The sequence below is a fragment of the Styela clava genome, chromosome 1, assembly GCF_964204865.1.
Source record: "Styela clava chromosome 1, kaStyClav1.hap1.2, whole genome shotgun sequence".
In the NCBI taxonomy this organism is placed as follows: domain Eukaryota; kingdom Metazoa; phylum Chordata; class Ascidiacea; order Stolidobranchia; family Styelidae; genus Styela; species Styela clava.
This window is the reverse complement of record NC_135250.1, coordinates 20,864,731-20,883,445: the sequence shown is the minus strand read 5'-3', so window position 1 is coordinate 20,883,445 and position 18,715 is coordinate 20,864,731. Positions and strand designations below refer to the sequence as shown.

Sequence of the window (18,715 nt, the reverse complement as noted above, 5' to 3'; positions counted from 1 at the left end):
ATTCTAATGAAACGAAGAAGTTTAGTAGTGGCCGCATAAAGACAGAAAAAGTTGTTACTAGCTTACTTGCGCAATATTCTATCGATGCTGTTCTGAAAAGTTTTGAAGAAAACGATATCGCACCGATTTTGGCGTTGCAATGAACTGAAATTATTTCCTACAATTATTCAATATTTTGACTGGATGAAAGGTGGTTTGCAATCAAAATTGATTGAGTTTACGAACAAGGCAAACGAGACTGCCGACACAATAGCCACTTATGTAATAGACACCTTAGAAGAAATGATGCTTTTGAAAAAATGTGTGGCATTTACAGGAGACAACTGTAAATGCCCCATTGAGGAGAATTAGATCTCCAGAAAAATATGCATGGTCAGAAGAGTAAATTTGTAGTGACTCGACTTACAAGCGTGCCTGTAATTTGTTTTAAGCATGTAATTGCTGTTCTTTCTTTTCGGCACAACCTAATTCTCATTATTATTTTCCACTCTGAAGTTGAGATTTATTTAGAGCTATATTTAGAGAATGCTTACCCGCCTGGTGTGAGATTCTGCTTGTGACTGAAGACAATACTTCTCATTTCGGTAGCGCATATATATGGTCTCCTGAAAATACGGAGCTCCTGAAGTATGTGCACTAAGATGGCGCACAACCTGAACATAGTATAGGTTGTGCGCCATCTTGGTGCACATACTTCGGTAGCGCCGAAAATATTCATGCACTGTCCGGAATTTTGCTTTGTCAAATATGGTAACCCTATTCTATACAAGCAGCTGCTTTGGCTTAAGGTTCGGTATAGCCAAGCGGAGTTCTTTCTATCTGTCTGGGATAACTACATAGAACTAGATCCTGGGATCCCCAATCTGCAATGCAACATGATTTTTCTATTTTTTGCAATAGATTATATTAAAACTTTAGTTACATCACACAACTGGTGCAAAGACTCATTTTTGAAGAGGAAGAATTTGTTTCAATACTAAGAAGAGCTGATCATATAATCAAAGAAAGCTCTGATCTTCCTGCTGCGGTTGATGACAGAATTCACGAAATATTTGGTGATTTGGAAGGACTCTATCATTTCCATGCAAAGTAAAAACATGTTTAGTTGTTCGGACTCATTGTATGCTCAAAAAGTATCGATAAATTCTGCTTTAGTAAATACGTTCAAAATGTGAAATGATGCTAATAAAGCCTTTCATACTTGAAATTTTCCCTCTTTTTGCCCAGGTATACCGTGGTTAGTACTAATTTCATTTGCTTGTTTTTGCCCCTCCTTCTCATTTCAGTAATTAGAGCTATCAATTTTACATATTTAATTCACAAATAATTTTTTTTCATTACGCTGGATTCATCTATTTTCTAACAAATTTAAAACCGATGCAATTAAATGTGAGAGATGAAAATAATCTCTCGTTTTACACAATAAAGCTTTCTCTCTCGTTTAGCCTTCTTCTTCCCGAACTCTCTCTTTGTCTCTCCGACGTCAGTCACCTTCCAGACGTTTTTCTTGAATTCGCCAAGCACTTTGAGGTGAATATATAATATCTTCTTTTGTTCGGCTATTCTGCAGTAGTTTCTTATCTTTATTAATATTGTTTTGTAATTTTTTGTCAATAATTGACCGACAATGCTTGGAACATAACCGATTAACAATTCTGTAGAATGAATAATAATTGGTCTGCTACCTCTTGCCATACTATACCCAAGTTTTGTGTTTGTAAAGATGTTTTAGTTAAATTAAAATAAATACCACGCGGATGAGCGAGATTAAATTTTTTACAGCAATTGCACGTAAGTCATTTCATGAACACCAGCAAAGCTTCCAAACTCTTCAACTCACAAGCTCAATTAGTGGAAGGCGTTCACGAGTTGTCGTGTAAAGTTGGATTCGATATGACAGAGGTTTACAAGAAACCAATTCAAAGAATTGAACAGTATCGATCGACTCTGAAGGTATTGTCATATTAACATATAATTTTTGTTTGATGTAATTCTGAGAAGTAATAATAAATGAAAGTTTAGGTGGGTCAAATAAGGAACAACTGAAACAAGCGGGAAACAAGTGGGGAAAGCGGGATAAAAAAAGGGCATATGGGGATAGTGTAGGACAAATTCGAAAAGTGTGGCAAAGTGAGACAAGTGTGCTAAAAAAGCGATAAGCGTAAGACAACAGCGCTCGACCCTTTTTTGAAACACTGTTTTTCGATGATTCACAATGACTTGAATGCCTCATCATCTATGTTGAAAAAAATAAAAAATATTACTAATATATTAACATAATAGAAGTTCCGAAAAGTATCGGTTTAAATAACTGAATACTATGGATTGGCGCAGAATCTTTCGATCTTGATGTTTGTCGGTCGTAAAACCCCGACCCTATGTCCACACCTATAATTTTTTATCTAAAATATTTAAATCAAACTGCCTACCAATTAAGCTTTTTATATATTGGCATGACTACTTTAGCTCAGACTTTGGTAATGTACATTACCTTCTGAACTAAATTTAAATTTTTCTCCTGTCAAGCAATTTTCTGGAATAGATGCAACAAGCTCTAATTTAGCATCAAGTTACAAAAAAGCAATAAAAATATTGGATGACATTCCGAAACGTAGTCATCTAATGCAAAGTTGGTGCGAAATCGAAGGTAAACCGAAGGATGCTTCGATTCTTGGACAGCTAATAAAAGAGGGTAAGTTGTATGTAAATACGTTTTTAATTTGTAGAATGTTGCGGATAAGTATTTTGAGGAGTCAAAAATTGGCGGTAATGACAGAGATGTTACTTAAAAAGACAATACCTCTGATGAATCTGACTGGTGTAAACTACAGACAGCTAACATTGCCTCTTGATTTGACTTGTGTGTATAAGAGAGACAGTTCATCGAAATACAAACATCGAATTAGTCATAAACACTATAATTTACTATTTTCATGTAGAAAGTACAAAAGAATTTTCGAATTTTTTCCACGTTTTTTAAAACATGTTTCAGGTGCATTTCAGCTACTTGATTCCACTCTTGTACCAACACACAAAAAATGTAAAATGCGTCAATTGTTTTTGTTCGACAAATATCTGCTTGTATGCAAACTAAGTCGCCGTGTCGGATCACGGAAAATTGTTCATTCAAAATATCACAGACAATTTGAGGTACGTGATTGTTGATGATTTATTCGTCGTGCTTTCGAGTGTCAACAAATTGGTTTGAAAACCTCACCTTTAATGTTTTTTTTGTTACAATCTCATCTTCGATCCTTGGCATGTCAGGGAAATTATCAAGCCGATTTACCCATTGACTTCAAAAGCGTTGCAATACTTTCAAATACCTAATTAAACTATAATAGGACTTCCAATTGCTTTTTTGAGCATGTAATTATCAACAATAGGATGTGCTACAATGCTCAGCACAATGAAAAGAAACACAATGTTTTTTGACAATCCCCATCGTTCCGGATTATAAAGTCCACCATACTGACACTTGAATTTAGTGAAGTTAATCTGTTGTAAATGTATACGAATAACGTGAACTTTTACTTTGGTGAGAGTAATTCTAACCATAATTCAAGTTAGTTATTTTTGAAGTATACATTTTTAGATCAAACAACTCCAAGTTGAAGAGTCCCCTGATTTTGCTGACGATCGGACGTTCATTATAACGACGGATACTGGCAAAAGAGAAAATATTTTTTGGCAAGCAAACTTAAGAGCTAAAACTGGAGATATCAAACGATCATGGTGCAGACGATTATGCAGTCTGATCCAATCCACAAATTAATCATGGTAAGGTGTTTTTAAGTAAGTCACTTTTTGCTTCTAACAAGAGACGAGACACAAAACACTTAGTAGATTGCTGTGGCTTTACTTTCGTTATTTTTATGTTTTTTTTTTATGCTTGTTGGGAAAATCGCTCTTTTCTGAGCTGAAATTTTTTTGCCAAAAAGTTAGATCGAAACTGCTAGCGGGTCCGATCGAACGCTGGAATACGCGTGTTTTTAGTAGTATTGGGAGTCTAAAAAGCATTTCAAGCTGCGGGAAATTGCTATCTGTGATACAGAAAAATGATTTTATTTTTTTTACATTTCAAAAGTAGAGGGGGGGGGGGGTCGACCCGCAAAACCACCCCCTGGATACGCCACTGGTTAGCACACTTGGTAAACAAACAATATAAGGTCAAAGCAGAGAGCGTTGTAAACATTCCCCGCTATTGTTATCAGTTATATTTAGATTCTAAATATGGATAGATTTTAGAAATTAGATTTTATATTAAGTTTTATTAACCATGGAATATCCCAAGAAACGTACGTGAAGTTGACAGAGAGTGTCGAGCATTTAACAAAGACTGAATGCCGAAGTATTTTTTGTAATAATCCGACCCACCGAGTACCCTGCTTTAGAAGGTTGTTAATTTTTTTAATCTCAAACTGCTGGGTCTTTTGTAACCCGTTTTTTTTTATCAAAATTTGCTGTTTATTTCAATTGGAGGATAACACGTTATATTTTATCTCAATTCTATTTGTTTTTAGGCACTTCAGATATATTTGTGAATCGGGAAATAATTCTTAAGTTTACCAAAGAAAAGAATATAATGCCAATGAAGACAAGCGGCCTATAAAATACTATAATTATTTTTGTATTGTTATTGCATGCATTTGAAATCTTCCAATTAGAGTGATAAACCATACTATTTTTACATTAAAAAATAATATTTTATATAAATGTATTGTACCCATTAATGTACGAGTATGAATTCAACACAATCATGCCTGTTTTTACGATAGTAAAGGGGTAGACTTATCTAAAACTTTGCAAATATCGCACATTCGACAATCTCGTTTCCCTCACTCGCCGTAGTATAAATGTAGTGATTTCATGATTGTGTAGCATCAAATATCGTTTCATGGGTGTCTCGAAAATGTTTGGGTCCCACTTGTACCACGTTGGTCTCACCATGTTCCAAATGGTATGGATAGTCTGTTGCTATAGTATTATATCCATTATCACCCAAAACATTGCACGGATCTCACTTCATAGGATTACTTTAACTATTTGCTCCACAATATATATCTAGCGTCAAAACAGTGATGGAAGATTTGGGATTTTACAGTTTACGATATTAAATATGTACTTTTTTTTAATTAATGTAATTCACTCCACCAGTAGGTTTTTCCTCATTAAAGTCAATATCAAGCGACCGTTCTTTGTCGGCATTTTAAGACATTAATGATGTCATTCTTTGAAAGCGCAGATCTCATATTAAATCTGATATCGCCAATGCTGATATAATCGTTACATATATTGCATTTTTGCTACACTCCTCCTTTTTTTCTGATTTGAATGTTATTAGTCGTATCTTACTTATCGCATTATTATGTATTGAAACATAGATATATTATTTTGATGTTCGATAATGAAATAAATAGAAAATGCTTCAAATACTCGGTGTAGTGTTCATTTTTTGGGTTGAAGTCAATAAAAATATGCCTCGTTGTGGTAAAACTATTTCTGATATCTGCACACTAATGAGAGGTAATATTTGTAAAGTACATGAGAACACTTGAACACCTGAACGATGTCAAATGACATCGACCATGAAGATCATAGCGATTTGGAACATTTACTTCACACTTTTGATAACTCACTTGCAAGTTTATTATGAATAGGACAACACGGCGACATACTAACACAACGAAATATGTGAAATAGTGACTCTCTCTGACATGGTCTGAGCACCAAACAAATGAACTGCTCCGATATCAAAAAAGGTCATGCATGCTCAAAAAATTGATCGGGGTGTCCCCGAGCGTCGAATTCCTTGTGTATTTCCGCTAACGGCTTTTCTGTATATATACGAAGTCAGGAAACGATCGATTGTTGTCTCCGACATGCTTTCAGTTGTTGCGAGGCACGGTATGAGATGTCGTGGTATACTGTCTCGCGATAATTTTCGAAGTGTGTTGCAGCCAACAAGCATATTACGAATGAAAGAGGTTTTTAAGGTACTTAGTATAAAAATCGTGTACAACTAGAAATTCATAATATAATAGCTACTATCGAATTTGGGTTAGTAACACCAATGAAATTTTATTTTATAGTCTAGTTGCTTACCATAAAGAAAACTTATTTGCCTGAGGTAAAGTATCCGTTTCCGATTAGTTATTAAAAATTTGATCTGTGATGAAAATAATTCTTAATTACCCAGCATGCGGAGCGGAAGTAACCATCGCCTACACAACGTTCATTTATAAGAGGGATGGTGAACGCCCGAAAATATCTGGGGATATTTTGAACTTCTTAGTATGTAAATATATTGTTATGTAAATATATATATGGGCCATTCCAAGCAAAAGTTGAATTCCATCAATTTTTTAAAAAGTGTAGTGAAAGTAATTTTTTTTTATTTTTGATATCAAAAGACATTGGAATTTTATTGGACTGCATTCATTTCATCGAACAATTTAAAATTTCACCCAAGTTTCGGATGGTTTATAAAAAATGGCCTGAAATGTAGAAATTTTGGTATAATTGACATATTTTGTGATGATTCCTGACACAAAGTGTTTGATTGTGTGGTACAGGTATTTCATATGGAATTGACGCACTGGAATTAAGTTAATGAAGTTTAAATGTTTGCAGTGCTGTAGGACATTTCTTCACCCATATTACGATTTATTACCAGAATTTTAAGAGATGATAGAGGGCGCTATTCCGAAGTGGAAAAATGTCCTGTGGTGTCACGTCCTGTAGTGTCACATACAATATGCACATTATTGGCATGGATTTACAGTGTTACATTAAGTAACTTGAGCAACACATAGAGGGGTAGTTCAGCTACTGTACCAGAAAATATTATGGGCTCCTACTGTACCATCGCAAAAATTTACAGCACAACACAACGTACTGTTAGTGCATGGTGGATTTGCCGTCCTGTAGTGTCACCCTATATTTTACTATATTTTTTTTATCTACTAAGTAAGTCTTGGGTGTAACTTTTCTGCAATTTTTTACATATTCAATAAAGCAACTGATTGGACAATGAAACAAAACATGTAGCTGAAAATGTGAAAATATATTGCATCCAACAACATGCAAAATTTCTGGAATTGTCCTATAGTGTCACTTGGAATAGCCCATATATTCAAATGTTTGTAATTGGCCTTCTGACTTATATGGTATTGAGGTATCGTCTGATACTTCGATGGCTAATATTCGTCATAATACTGGCGTTGATTACACAGGTTTTCGAATACGTCTATTGAATATTCCAAATGTAGTCAGACAAGCAAAATCCAAGATAGACTGCACATATTCCGAGTTTTTATATTTATTTATAATGCTATTTCTCTTGCATCATTTCATTTCAATAGTCATTATATAACGATGTTCAATGAACATGACACCGCATCGTACTCACAGTGATTACTCATCCAATTACGCGCTTTATGACATCTGTTTCGGTAGAAGTTATCGAGCTAAATAAAGCGACAACTTCCGTATTTAATTCTTATTATTGTGTTGCGATTTTCACCATAGGATAGAAGTAATTAATCGGAATATTAGTAAATTAATTTTTTTCTACCACCACGGCTAACGAACGATTCACAAAATGAGAAAACAGAAAAATGCCATCTCAGAGAAGAGAGCGATTACCTGGAAAAAGCAATTTGACTATTTGTTCAGCTTACTGGGTCTCATGATTGGGCTCGGAAATGTATGGAGATTCCCATATCTGTGCTACAAGAATGGCGGAGGTAAAAATTTTACAAGATCTATATAGAATTGTACTATGATACAGAATTACGGTTTTCAATAAAAATTGTCCAATAGTAACAGAAAAACCGTTACCAATATCAATTTCAAATGGAATAACGTGAGGGTTAATGGAGGTCTTTCTAGAATCCAGAGCCTTCTGGCTTTTTGTGTGTATATTTAACATATAAAATAATTATCATCTTATTTAGGTGCATTTTTGATTGCATACTGGGCGTGTGTTTTTGTTATAATTTTTCCCCTGATTACTATGGAAACTGCTCTTGGACAGCTAACTGGTCAGAGCTCTTTTAAAGCCTGGAATATTGTTCCACTAACAAAAGGTATGTACATACAAACTTGAAATTGTAAAAATGTGAAATGATATACAAAGTAAGTTAAAAAGCGTGCCTCAATAACTAACTATTCAAAGCAGAAGTAAAAAACTTGTATTGTCAAAATAAGTAATTCACGTGGAAATTTTTGTTAGCCACCTGTCTTTTTAAAGAGTATAAAAGTGACTAATATATCGGTGCTAGCAATGAAGAAGTTCAAAAAAGTTGTATTATTAATTTAATGACTTATATTTGAATTGCTTTTTATTTGTTACAAACAAAAACTTTACTTATCAATGATAACAAAATTTCCACAAAGATAAAATTTATGCATGGCATGGTCCTAAAACACGATACCTGAACGACATAATGTAGGTAAAAAGTTTGCTTCGGGTGTTTGACGTAGTTAATACAAAAATTCAACGTTCTCTTAATTCAAATTGGTTTATGTCTAAGATAAATCACTACTTCTAGGTCCTTCGTTGATGTATCGCAGTATGTCGAAAATCGTGAATTACACGGCTCGTTATGATTACATATAAAACATCAGTATAGATTCAGTATAAACACCAAACGCTTCATTGTCAACGATTTGAATTCTTCATATGGAATGTGGTATAACGCATTTAGACGTAGTTTCACGGCGATGCAGAGAGTATTCCAATAAAAAATACAAAAAACATTTAATTTAAAACAATCCTTTGTTTTAAAACAGACGTTTTTTAGAATTGATAAAAAACAAAACCCAACGCGTTACATTTACTTGCATTATGATCAATAAATAAGCATGCTGCACGAACATCTTTCCTGAAAACAGCACAACGTTTGAATGTAATTTAAAATTCTTGCTTGGTTACAAAATGTGACTGTATATATATGAAGAACTATGTTTGTTTGAGCTCTTTACGCTAGTTCCCTCCAAAACATTTACGTTCATTCTAATCGAAAACTAAGTCTCCGTAGGTGTGATTGCAGATACTACAGTGTTTCTAAATTATCAACGACATTTCTATGAAAATTGTTTATACAAAAACTCTTGATTCGTTTTTAATTCCCTTCTACCCACCCAGCGTAGTTCTGGTTCTGACTTGATTCAATCCGAGTATTGTGTCAACTGCAATTAGACAACATCTTAGATGCAAGACTAAAGTCGCATATCGGGTTCAGTGTGCCATTGATATCTTTAATGTAAATAGAAATCATGTAGTCATTTAACAATAAGTCATTTCACACTTCTTGTTTGATTTTATACCACAAAAGTTGCAAGGCGCACATTTCCTATTACGAAATCTTGTATTTGAACCATTATTTTCAGGTATTGGATATGCTGTGCTGTTTCTCATGTTCTACTACAATCTATATTACCCAGTTCTTTTGGCATGGTCTCTGCGATGGTTCGTCGCTAGTTTTTCTGCTTCCAAACCATGGACAACATGTAATAATGAATGGAACTCGTTCAATTGTCTGCCTTTGTCCGAGATTGCAATTGACTTCAATGGAGTGAGTCAAACCTAAGTAAAATACTTCTGCCTTTCTTATTTGTGGGTCACAATATTAAAATTTCGTCACGCTAATAACCGAATTGCGTAAGTCATTTTTAGCAGTTTTGAGAAAAACGTAAAAACCTTCCTAATGATATTGTTATGTCATTGAGAGTCAATAATTTGCCATGGTTCAATTTTTTGATCGTAGCCGGATTTAAGTTAATTTGTATGACGCAGTTTAGTGACGTCATAATGGCGCACTGTGACTATGACTTGTGGACATACGCAATTTTGCAACTTTACTATAGGCACCAGTCCTGAAAACTAAACATTCCAAAACCGAATGTAGTTCTCAGTATCTACAATGTCTAATCCCCAAAATAGCTAATCAGTTTCAATTAGATTATTTTTTCTGTTTAAAAATATATATTTCATCAATATAACACGTTCTGCACACCCACCGAAATAAGATTAAATATAAATAACAAAACAGCAATGCACCCAATATAAAAGCCAACCAAGGTGAATTTGACTCGGACGGTGAAAGCCAACCAAGGTGAATTTGAATCGGACAGTAAATATCACAAGTGCACGTCTTCCTATACTGTAGTATAAATTCAAACTAATACGGCTAAGCTAGAATCCGAGATGCAAAAACTCGAAAATACTTCGCCGAGGTTATTTTGCCTTTGTGACGTCACAACAGTTCTGCAGTAACAATGATAATTCATTATGACGAAACAATTGCACAAATGTGCATGTCATACTAAATCTCCATTTTCATGGGTTTCGGAATCCTTAAAACAAAATCTGAGTTAACTGACAGGTGCGCAGCATTACATAAATACCTATTTTATAAAAAAAACTCAAAATCGCCAAAAATGACATACGCAATTCGGTTATTAGCGTGACGATTTGTAGAACAAACATTCGATCAAAAAATAGTGATACAACTACCCGCAAGTGATTCTTTAGACCAGGAGTGTGCAACCTCCAATACAGAATGGTCAGATACAAATAATTGGGTGAAACCCTGGGCCGCACCTTTATTTACCATAGGCGTTCCAGTCAGTAGTTTTCAGGCACAAAAACTCTGGTAATTGATCTCGCGACATGCGTTGTTCGTTGCTAGCTGTTGAGGCATTGAACGTCATAGTTGATAAATTGGACTCAGGATAGACTTTGATACGCATAGGGATTGGAATTATTCGCAGGTACCAGATGAAACTGAATTTTTTTTTTTTTTTTTTTTTTTTTTTTTTTAAAAACTCTATTCGCGGGCCGCAAACCATTCAAACTGTACAAATTTTCGCATTTGACCCGTGGGGTCAGGTTGCCCATCCCTGCCTTAGACCTATATGAGAGACAACTCTAATGATGTAATAAATTGTTTATCATATGAAACAACGAATGCTATTCGTTTCATAACACTGATAAAGTCATCTTTACACTATGAAACAACTTTAGTTTGCACTAATCATTAATATTATATTTCAAAAGAATTCCACTGACCAGATTTCAACCAACACAAGCTCTGACGTTGTTTACCACAACTTGACATACGTTTCATCTGTAGAAGAATTTTGGGAGTAAGTTGTTTAAAATTACAAGAAATTAGTATTTCTAGGATATCAGCTCAAAACTAAATTGATAGGTTTACAGAAATGAATTTTTTATGCTTGTAGCATTACACAATAATAACTGAATTCAATTTTGACTTTCGTTTATTTAGAAACCATATTCTTGATACAACAGCCGACATTAATGAGCTTGGAGGTATAAAAATGGAATTACTCATTTGTTTTACTGTAATTTGGATTGGGACGTATTTTGCTATTTGGAAAGGAATAGGGTGGACAAGCAAGGTAGATTTTGATAATCGAAGCTTGAAATGAGTATATACAAAAACATTTTCTAACTGCCGTGTTAATATTGTCAAGTTAAATATCTAGGTTCAGTTTTTATTTTTGTATCAAATTTAAATTACACTAAATTATCAAGATGTTAGAAAAATTATTCCCCGCGTCTTAAAATTAAAAAAATCTTTAAAATGCCTTTCTTCCTCTCAGAATAAAAATCCCAGTCCAATTTTAGGAGATATAGACGTTTTTCAGTATGAAAATTTGCAAAAAAGCAGAAAGGCTCCATTAATCGGAAGGCCTACCCTTACTTGATCCATAAGCTAATAGGTTTGAACCCTCAGGCTTGCCAATTTTGATTGACAACATACTTTGGCGCTACAGCTTTGAACCCATCATACGGAAGAAGAAATACATGTAAACCTAAGCCTCGAGTAAAAAAAAATTTGGACTAAAACAATAATATGTACGATTTTATGCTCTGGTTTAAAATTTCCCTAAAGCTCAATTAAAATGTTCATGCAAGTTTTTTTTCGCGTGGAAGAGATGAACAGTTTATATTGCTTGTTTTATTTACAGATTAATTCACATATAATACCAAACGCTAATTACTTCATAACTTTCCGTTGGATTAATTTTTTTGCTGATTTATTATATTCATCAACACTTTACACTTCTTTTTATAGATTGTTTACGTTACGGCAACTTTGCCTTTGGTTATGATGACCATAGTGTGTATACGCGGCGTAACTTTGGAAGGAGCGCTGGACGGATTGGAAGTTTATCTAAAACCAGATTTCGTCAGCTTAAAAAGGATGGAGGTAGACTACTCATTCTCAATTTTTGATTCCCGTAACTCGGAAAATATTTGAAGATGTAACTTGCTTTTACTTCAAACTCACGCATAGAATTAAACACACGTAAAAACGTGTTTCCCCGAAAATAAGAGTGGATCTTATTCCAATTTTCTTGCGAAAAATATCACTAAGGCTTTTTTTCTTTTATTTTCATTCATCAAAAACAAAAGTACAAAGTAGAGAATTACGATATTTTCAAATATACAAAGTATGAAAACCGATGTCCATTTACTTATGAATACCACGTTTTCTTCTCGCACGCATTTTGTTCAATCATTTAAACCGTGTAGGAGAGATTTCTTGCTATCGACTGATGGGTCAAACAAAATTTTGCGTTATTGACTAGGTTCTATTTTACGGGGAGGGTTCGTATTAAAATCATTTTCAAAATTCAGGGTCGGTCTTATTTTAGGGGAAACATAGTACTCGTTTGCAAAAGTCTGTATGAAAAAAACGTTAATTATTGGTATTACAAAAATTCAGCTTCGTCATAATGATTTCTCTAAAATTTGACCCCGCAAAGGCGACAAATGCGTTTCGATCAAGATCTCCGTCTTATACTATGTTGCCCGCCTGTATTCCTAAATTCTTCGTCTGACAAATACGGTTGTCAATGACTTGCGCTATGTATTAAATTTATTTCAGTAATAATATCGAGTTTATTCTACTTGATTGACTAAAGATAATATAACGATGGAAATGCATGAATAGGCTACAGCACACTGTTGCGTAATTACGAGTTGGGTTTTGCGAGACTAACTCCCTATCCTACCCTTGTGCCTTTATGGTAATGTAAGGAGGCTGTAGCAGGAAAATAAGACTATACTATGTAATTCAAGATTCCGGCTGCACATTATTAACACAAGCTCATTTTCGTCCGGCCTTCTAGTAGATTGTTGCAGTAATATATATTATAGTCGCGTTAGGGCTGTATATGCAATGAACTTTTCGGCTACCAACTAGGCTATACAGATGTAGGACGAACAAGCTTGATCAACGTTAGATCAAGTAAACAAACAGACCACGTATCAATAATAAACAAATAGACTTCCACTGACAGCAGAGCAAAGGACAATCTAAAACAACGAACTGACATTGAGTCTGATTCGATCAAGAGTGTGCAAAAGCGCACGCTCGTGGCACGTGACATATATGGGATGTCGAAATAGAAACCGTATCAACTGACCCGGGACATAACTGAAGATCAAAAACGGAAAAGGTGGTTGATCGCCACATACACTCTCTTTCGAGATAATTTTTTTACATATAAGAAACATGCTATTTATACTGTTTTTATTTCATATATCGTAATTTATTTCAGCTCTGGTCGGACGCAGCTTCGCAAGTTCTATATTCTCTTGGAACGTGTACTGGAGGACTTACAGCTCTCAGCGCTTACAACAAGTACAATCATAACTTTTTCAGGTTAGATCATGTTATGCACGATTAAAACTAATATTGCTAGACATATAATGGAGTAACATTTTTTAGTATATATTCCCCATTCGTTTACCAACTAATAAATTATTTTACAGAGACTCTATAATACTGACGGCGGCAAATGCAGGAGCAAGTTTTATTTCAGGACTCGCCATATTTTCCGTACTAGGATTTTTGGCTCACACAAAGGTCAGTGTAAATTGTACTCTCTTTTTTAACAGCGGTTTAGAGCAGTGGGGAAATTCACATAAGTTGCTTAATCTTTAAATATGTTTTCATAGTTAGAAAAAGAAGGAACCCAATGGGATATCGCAATTTGTTACATCACATGTAATATAAGTGAAAAAGGCGAGAAACTGACCTCTAAGCGTATTTCATCTTGTAACCGTTGATACATGATAAAAAAGTGCAAAACACGGGGAGATACTTTCTATTCCGGCTCTAAGCTTAAAGAAACATCCTATAGTTTGTGGTGTTTAACTATTTTTCAACATTTATGAGCAGAACACGACCGTCACTGAAGTTGCAGCTTCAGGACCGGGGTTAGTATTTGTTGCGTATCCAACAGCTCTCTCTTTGCTACCCCTGCCTCAATTTTGGATTGCTCTATTTTTTCTCGCATTGATATTCTTGGGATATGATAGTTTGGTGAGTATACATTATGGTGCCTAATGCTATGTATTTTATGCAACGTTGCTCAAGGTAGTAGTAGCTGTCATAAGAAATCAAATTATAGATTATAGATAATTGCATATACTAGCGCGCTAACAGCGCACATTTATTTCCGCTGGCACTTCTTTTGTGTCATAGATGATGTTACTTCAAGTAATTCAAGTCATTGCTCACAGAGAAGAAGCTTGTTATAAAAGAATTCTATAAATCGTAGCTCTAGTAATTCCGAACACTTCTATTTGATTTGTGTCTGTTTTCTGTAGTGCATATAGGTTGTCATAGATTCAGACGCTTATTTATACCCATCTCTCACAATCTCAATTTGAAACGTTTTATCACTTTACAGTTCGTATATCAAGAAACATTCATGGCGTGTTTGAGAGACATTTCCCCAAAATTGTTCAAAAAGAAATATTCGAATGAGGTTGTAATCGCAATCGTAGTCGTTATAATGTATCTTGCTGGACTGCCTATGACAACACGGGTATATATTATAACCTAATGTAATAATTGTTTATAAAATTGCAATATATATATTCACACAAGCAGTAGAGATTACATTACTTTCAAATTTATTGGACACAAAATGTACATATAGATTCTTTCGTTAAATTGTTGTCGTTGTTGAGATGACATTTAGTGTTATTTTTTTTCTGAAAGTGAACTCTAAATTGTTTTCAAATTTCCAGTATATATTTCAGGGCGATTCTTCCCAACAAAAACGATGCTCACTGCCTATCTGCAGTCTTACCAATATGTGCATCGCTACACATTGGGAAGTGATTAGCAATTTGAAGTTTTTGAATGATCAGATAAAGTATATCGCATAGGCTGGTTATCGCATGGTTATTAGACTTTGGTGTCCATATATTTGAGCATTCCTCAAAAATATTCATACAATCATTTTCTGAATATAGCAATAATTTGTAGTACAGTTTATTTTCAATCTCAATTGCCGCAAATATTTATATATACGAACAAACTCGACTTGTTTCTATGGTAACAAATCAAAAATGACAATTAGGATACTTTTAATCATTTAGAAATATAATGCGTCATTTTTAATTATTGATGTGTAATGGAACAAAAATTGTCATGGATCTAGGGAGGAAAATATGTTTTGAACATATTCAACTCGTACTCGGTTAGTGGATGGTGCTTGTATTTCATGGCATTCACTGAGATGATCACTATCGGTTGGCTATATGGAGGAGACAAAATGCTTGATGATATAAATCTCATGATCGGATATAACGTGCCTCGACTGTGGATGATAATTTCTTGGAAGTACATCGGACCAATTGCAAGTTTGGTAAGTAATCAGTAATCATTAGTTTATTTGTAAGTGCACTCACTTCATACAGAATGTCAAAAAAATCACAAAACTGGTTATCGAGCAACGACACTTGTGATGTAGCCTAACAGTAATTAATAAAAAAAATAATACAACTTGAGTTGAGCAGTAAATTGTAGGAAAAAGTTAACATTTGGTCGACCTAATATAACCAGAAGTCGCTTATTTCATAAAAAAGCATCAATGAAATTCACCATAAGAAAACCACTCCAAGCATCGACCATGGAAACAGCGGGACGGGACTTCAAATGAAGCCTTCGCATTAGTAACTGTAGAAGACCAGCTTTAAAGGAGCCATCTTCAATTATAAGTTGGGGTATAGCATTGCGGGCTATAATAAAAAAAAAATTTCAGTGACAGATCGTCGAAACGTTAATTACATTTTTTGCGGCCCATCAGCAAGTATAAATGTGGAAACGTCATAAAAATAAATATCAAAATATTGAAAGTGATGAAGCTTCGGGATAAAGTATAAAAAACACCTATAGCTATTTTCAAAACCTTTTGTCTGAATATTCAGAATGTAGTGTAGGTGCCTCAGTGTTCTATTAGACAGTTTGTTTAAATTTAGTACATTTTTCCAGATATTGATGATCAATTCTCTGGTATCATACCAACCTCTCAAATACGACCAAAACTATGTATATCCGGTTTGGACAAACGTATTGGGATGGATGACTGCACTCAATTCCATATTGTGCGTTCCGATCCTGGCTATTTTGGTGCTCTGGAAAGCAAAAGGAGACTCATTGCTGGATGTAAGCTTTTCGCGAACTGTTTGAGCATCAATGGGTTGTATTGTCTTGCATGTAAACGACAATTTTACCAATAATACATTTCAGTAATTTCTGTCAGTAGGTTGTGGATTTTGAATGGCATTTTTAGTTCGTGTTGCATCATGACACAAGGTCGTCTTTTCAAAGTCAAGCCTTAATGTCGGATAAGAATTTTTGTATTCAAAATTTTGTGATATTGGCTTGAGACCCGATTGTGGTTTTTGATATACTGGAAGTTGAGAAACTTTCCTCAGCAACCTCGGTTGTCTGTAAGTTTACATCCTGAACCATGCGCTGAAATAGTATGTCTTTAATTCTATCTGACCATGTTTACAGACGAAATTAAAATAAAATTTTTGTTTTAGATAACTGCCTAATCCTTCTTTCTTCCTTTTAGAAACTTCGTTCGACTATTGTGCCAAAGCAATTTCATAGCAGACGACCGGTTTCCATCGACGAAGAACCTGAACAGAAAGAGTCTCTCAATTTCTCTTGTCAGAAAAACGATGAGAATGTTTGACTTGTATTTAATGACTCATTTATTTACGTATAATAATTTAATATTACATCTCTTTAAATTTGAGCAAACCGATTATATATATATATATCAATGTAATGTGACGTAACTTTATCCGTAAATGGTGTTAATAAACCCTCTTTAGGTTAGAAAATTTTCAGTTTTAATGATGAGTCCTGGTTTACCCGCTCCACTCTGAGCTGACTCCAGCTTCGACTCTTGGTTTACTAAAATTTGAACTTCGATTCCCGACTCCAAGTTGAAGGAATTTTCGACACGATTTTTTAGTGTTGTACGTACAATTGGATGTTCCAGAAGCGGATTAATTTTTAATGCCCGCTGTTTCAGGCAACAGTCCATGGTTTGCATAATGCTACATTTGCGACCGCGGAGATGAATCGGACCATTTTATTTTTTCAAAAATTCATTCTCTCATCTCAACCGAATGTTTTACTATAGTGATACACATGCACAGCCAATAAACTAAATATAAAGCTTGCTAGCATGCATATACAGCCAACCCAACATGCACATACAGTCATTTAAGGGCTGTACCCAACAATTAATCAATTATATATATATGCAATCCATTGCTATGCCTCAACATGTTTGGCGTCCAATGTAGTTGTTGAATCATTCTCTGCCTGTCATCTGACCATTGGTAGTAAACCAGTGACTGAATATTTTAATAAGTGTTTATTTCCAGCTACCAATGCCCACGTTAAATGTCGTTCCACCGTATAGCCGGGGTGGTTTTGTTTAGGATATTGCTCAGCTCTCTGGCAAAATGTGTTATTCAAAGTGGCCCAAGTGGACTAATAGTTATTAGTATGTGATAAATTAATTAATTTGATAAAGATAACCTTCGGTGGCCAAAATGTGAAGTAGATGTATTAAAACGTTATCAAGATATCTAATGTTCGATGTGTTTCCGGCATCGCTCAGCGATCAACTTTACACGTTACATTCGCGTAACGTTACGTTATAGATCCAAGTTATTCAAGGCGGAAAAGAACGTAACAGCTAAGTTATTTACATCTAACAGCTAATCGCTCTTATCTTGAAGAATAATTGGCGTTGCTTTACCACCGTCTCAGACTTTGCTTTTTAATCTCATTCCACGATTGTTAGAAGCAAATATGCGACATGGATCAATCATATTTTAAATCTGTTGATTTTCATCTTGGAGTTTATTAACATCATTTAGTTAACGTCATTATGAATAGATCACCTTGTCTACGAACTAATCTATAATAAATGATATTCATGCTGATTAGTTTATTCGCTTGCAAACGCTAATTAAATGGAATGATTATTTTTAGCATTATACAAGGGAGACGATAACTTGGGCGACATGGCGTCAGTTTTCAATTGAACTGACGTCTGTTTTTCGTTATTATGCAAAGTGCTAATGCACGTGAGTGTGTCGTCCATGACTAGAAAACACAGAAATCATGGAACTTTGATTTTTTACCCGCGTACAAGTGCAAGTATGCGTAAATATATGGAACCGCACTATAACTTCTATTACTCGCGTTGCGGGTTAAATATCTCAGATTCGCCAATAGTTCGTAATTATTTCCAAAACATTACAAATAGTGCAATCTTTGCAAAAAGTAAAATTTGCTGAAAATCGACAGTGCTCTTTCCATTGCTTGCTATCGTGCAACTAATT

General features: G+C 34.6%; 2 protein-coding genes across 7 annotated transcripts in view; both read left to right on the top strand.

Annotated features, from left to right (window-relative positions):
- Positions 1-5,433, top strand: part of LOC120341953 (uncharacterized) — a 130,938-nt gene extending 125,505 nt beyond the window's left edge. For all 6 annotated transcript variants that reach the window (XM_078111550.1, XM_078111556.1, XM_078111561.1 and 3 more), the window contains 7 exons: positions 919-1,089; positions 1,446-1,530; positions 1,783-1,953; positions 2,527-2,692; positions 2,993-3,150; positions 3,596-3,780; positions 4,524-5,433. In XM_078111550.1, coding sequence (XP_077967676.1) covers positions 919-1,089; positions 1,446-1,530; positions 1,783-1,953; positions 2,527-2,692; positions 2,993-3,150; positions 3,596-3,775 — 931 coding nt within the window. In that variant the 3' untranslated portion in view covers positions 3,776-3,780; positions 4,524-5,433. The remainder of the gene's footprint in view (positions 1-918; positions 1,090-1,445; positions 1,531-1,782; positions 1,954-2,526; positions 2,693-2,992; positions 3,151-3,595; positions 3,781-4,523) is intronic.
- Positions 5,434-7,525: 2,092 nt separating this feature from the next.
- LOC120348413 (sodium- and chloride-dependent betaine transporter-like) lies at positions 7,526-18,489 on the top strand. Its single transcript, XM_039418526.2, has 13 exons — positions 7,526-7,748; positions 7,959-8,090; positions 9,397-9,581; positions 11,066-11,154; positions 11,298-11,430; positions 12,111-12,245; positions 13,603-13,706; positions 13,817-13,910; positions 14,226-14,369; positions 14,740-14,877; positions 15,499-15,705; positions 16,332-16,505; positions 16,921-18,489. Exons 1-13 carry the CDS (start codon positions 7,604-7,606, stop codon positions 17,041-17,043), a joined length of 1,803 nt encoding a protein of 600 aa, XP_039274460.2. The 5' UTR covers positions 7,526-7,603; the 3' UTR covers positions 17,044-18,489.
- Positions 18,490-18,715: the final 226 nt, after the last annotated feature.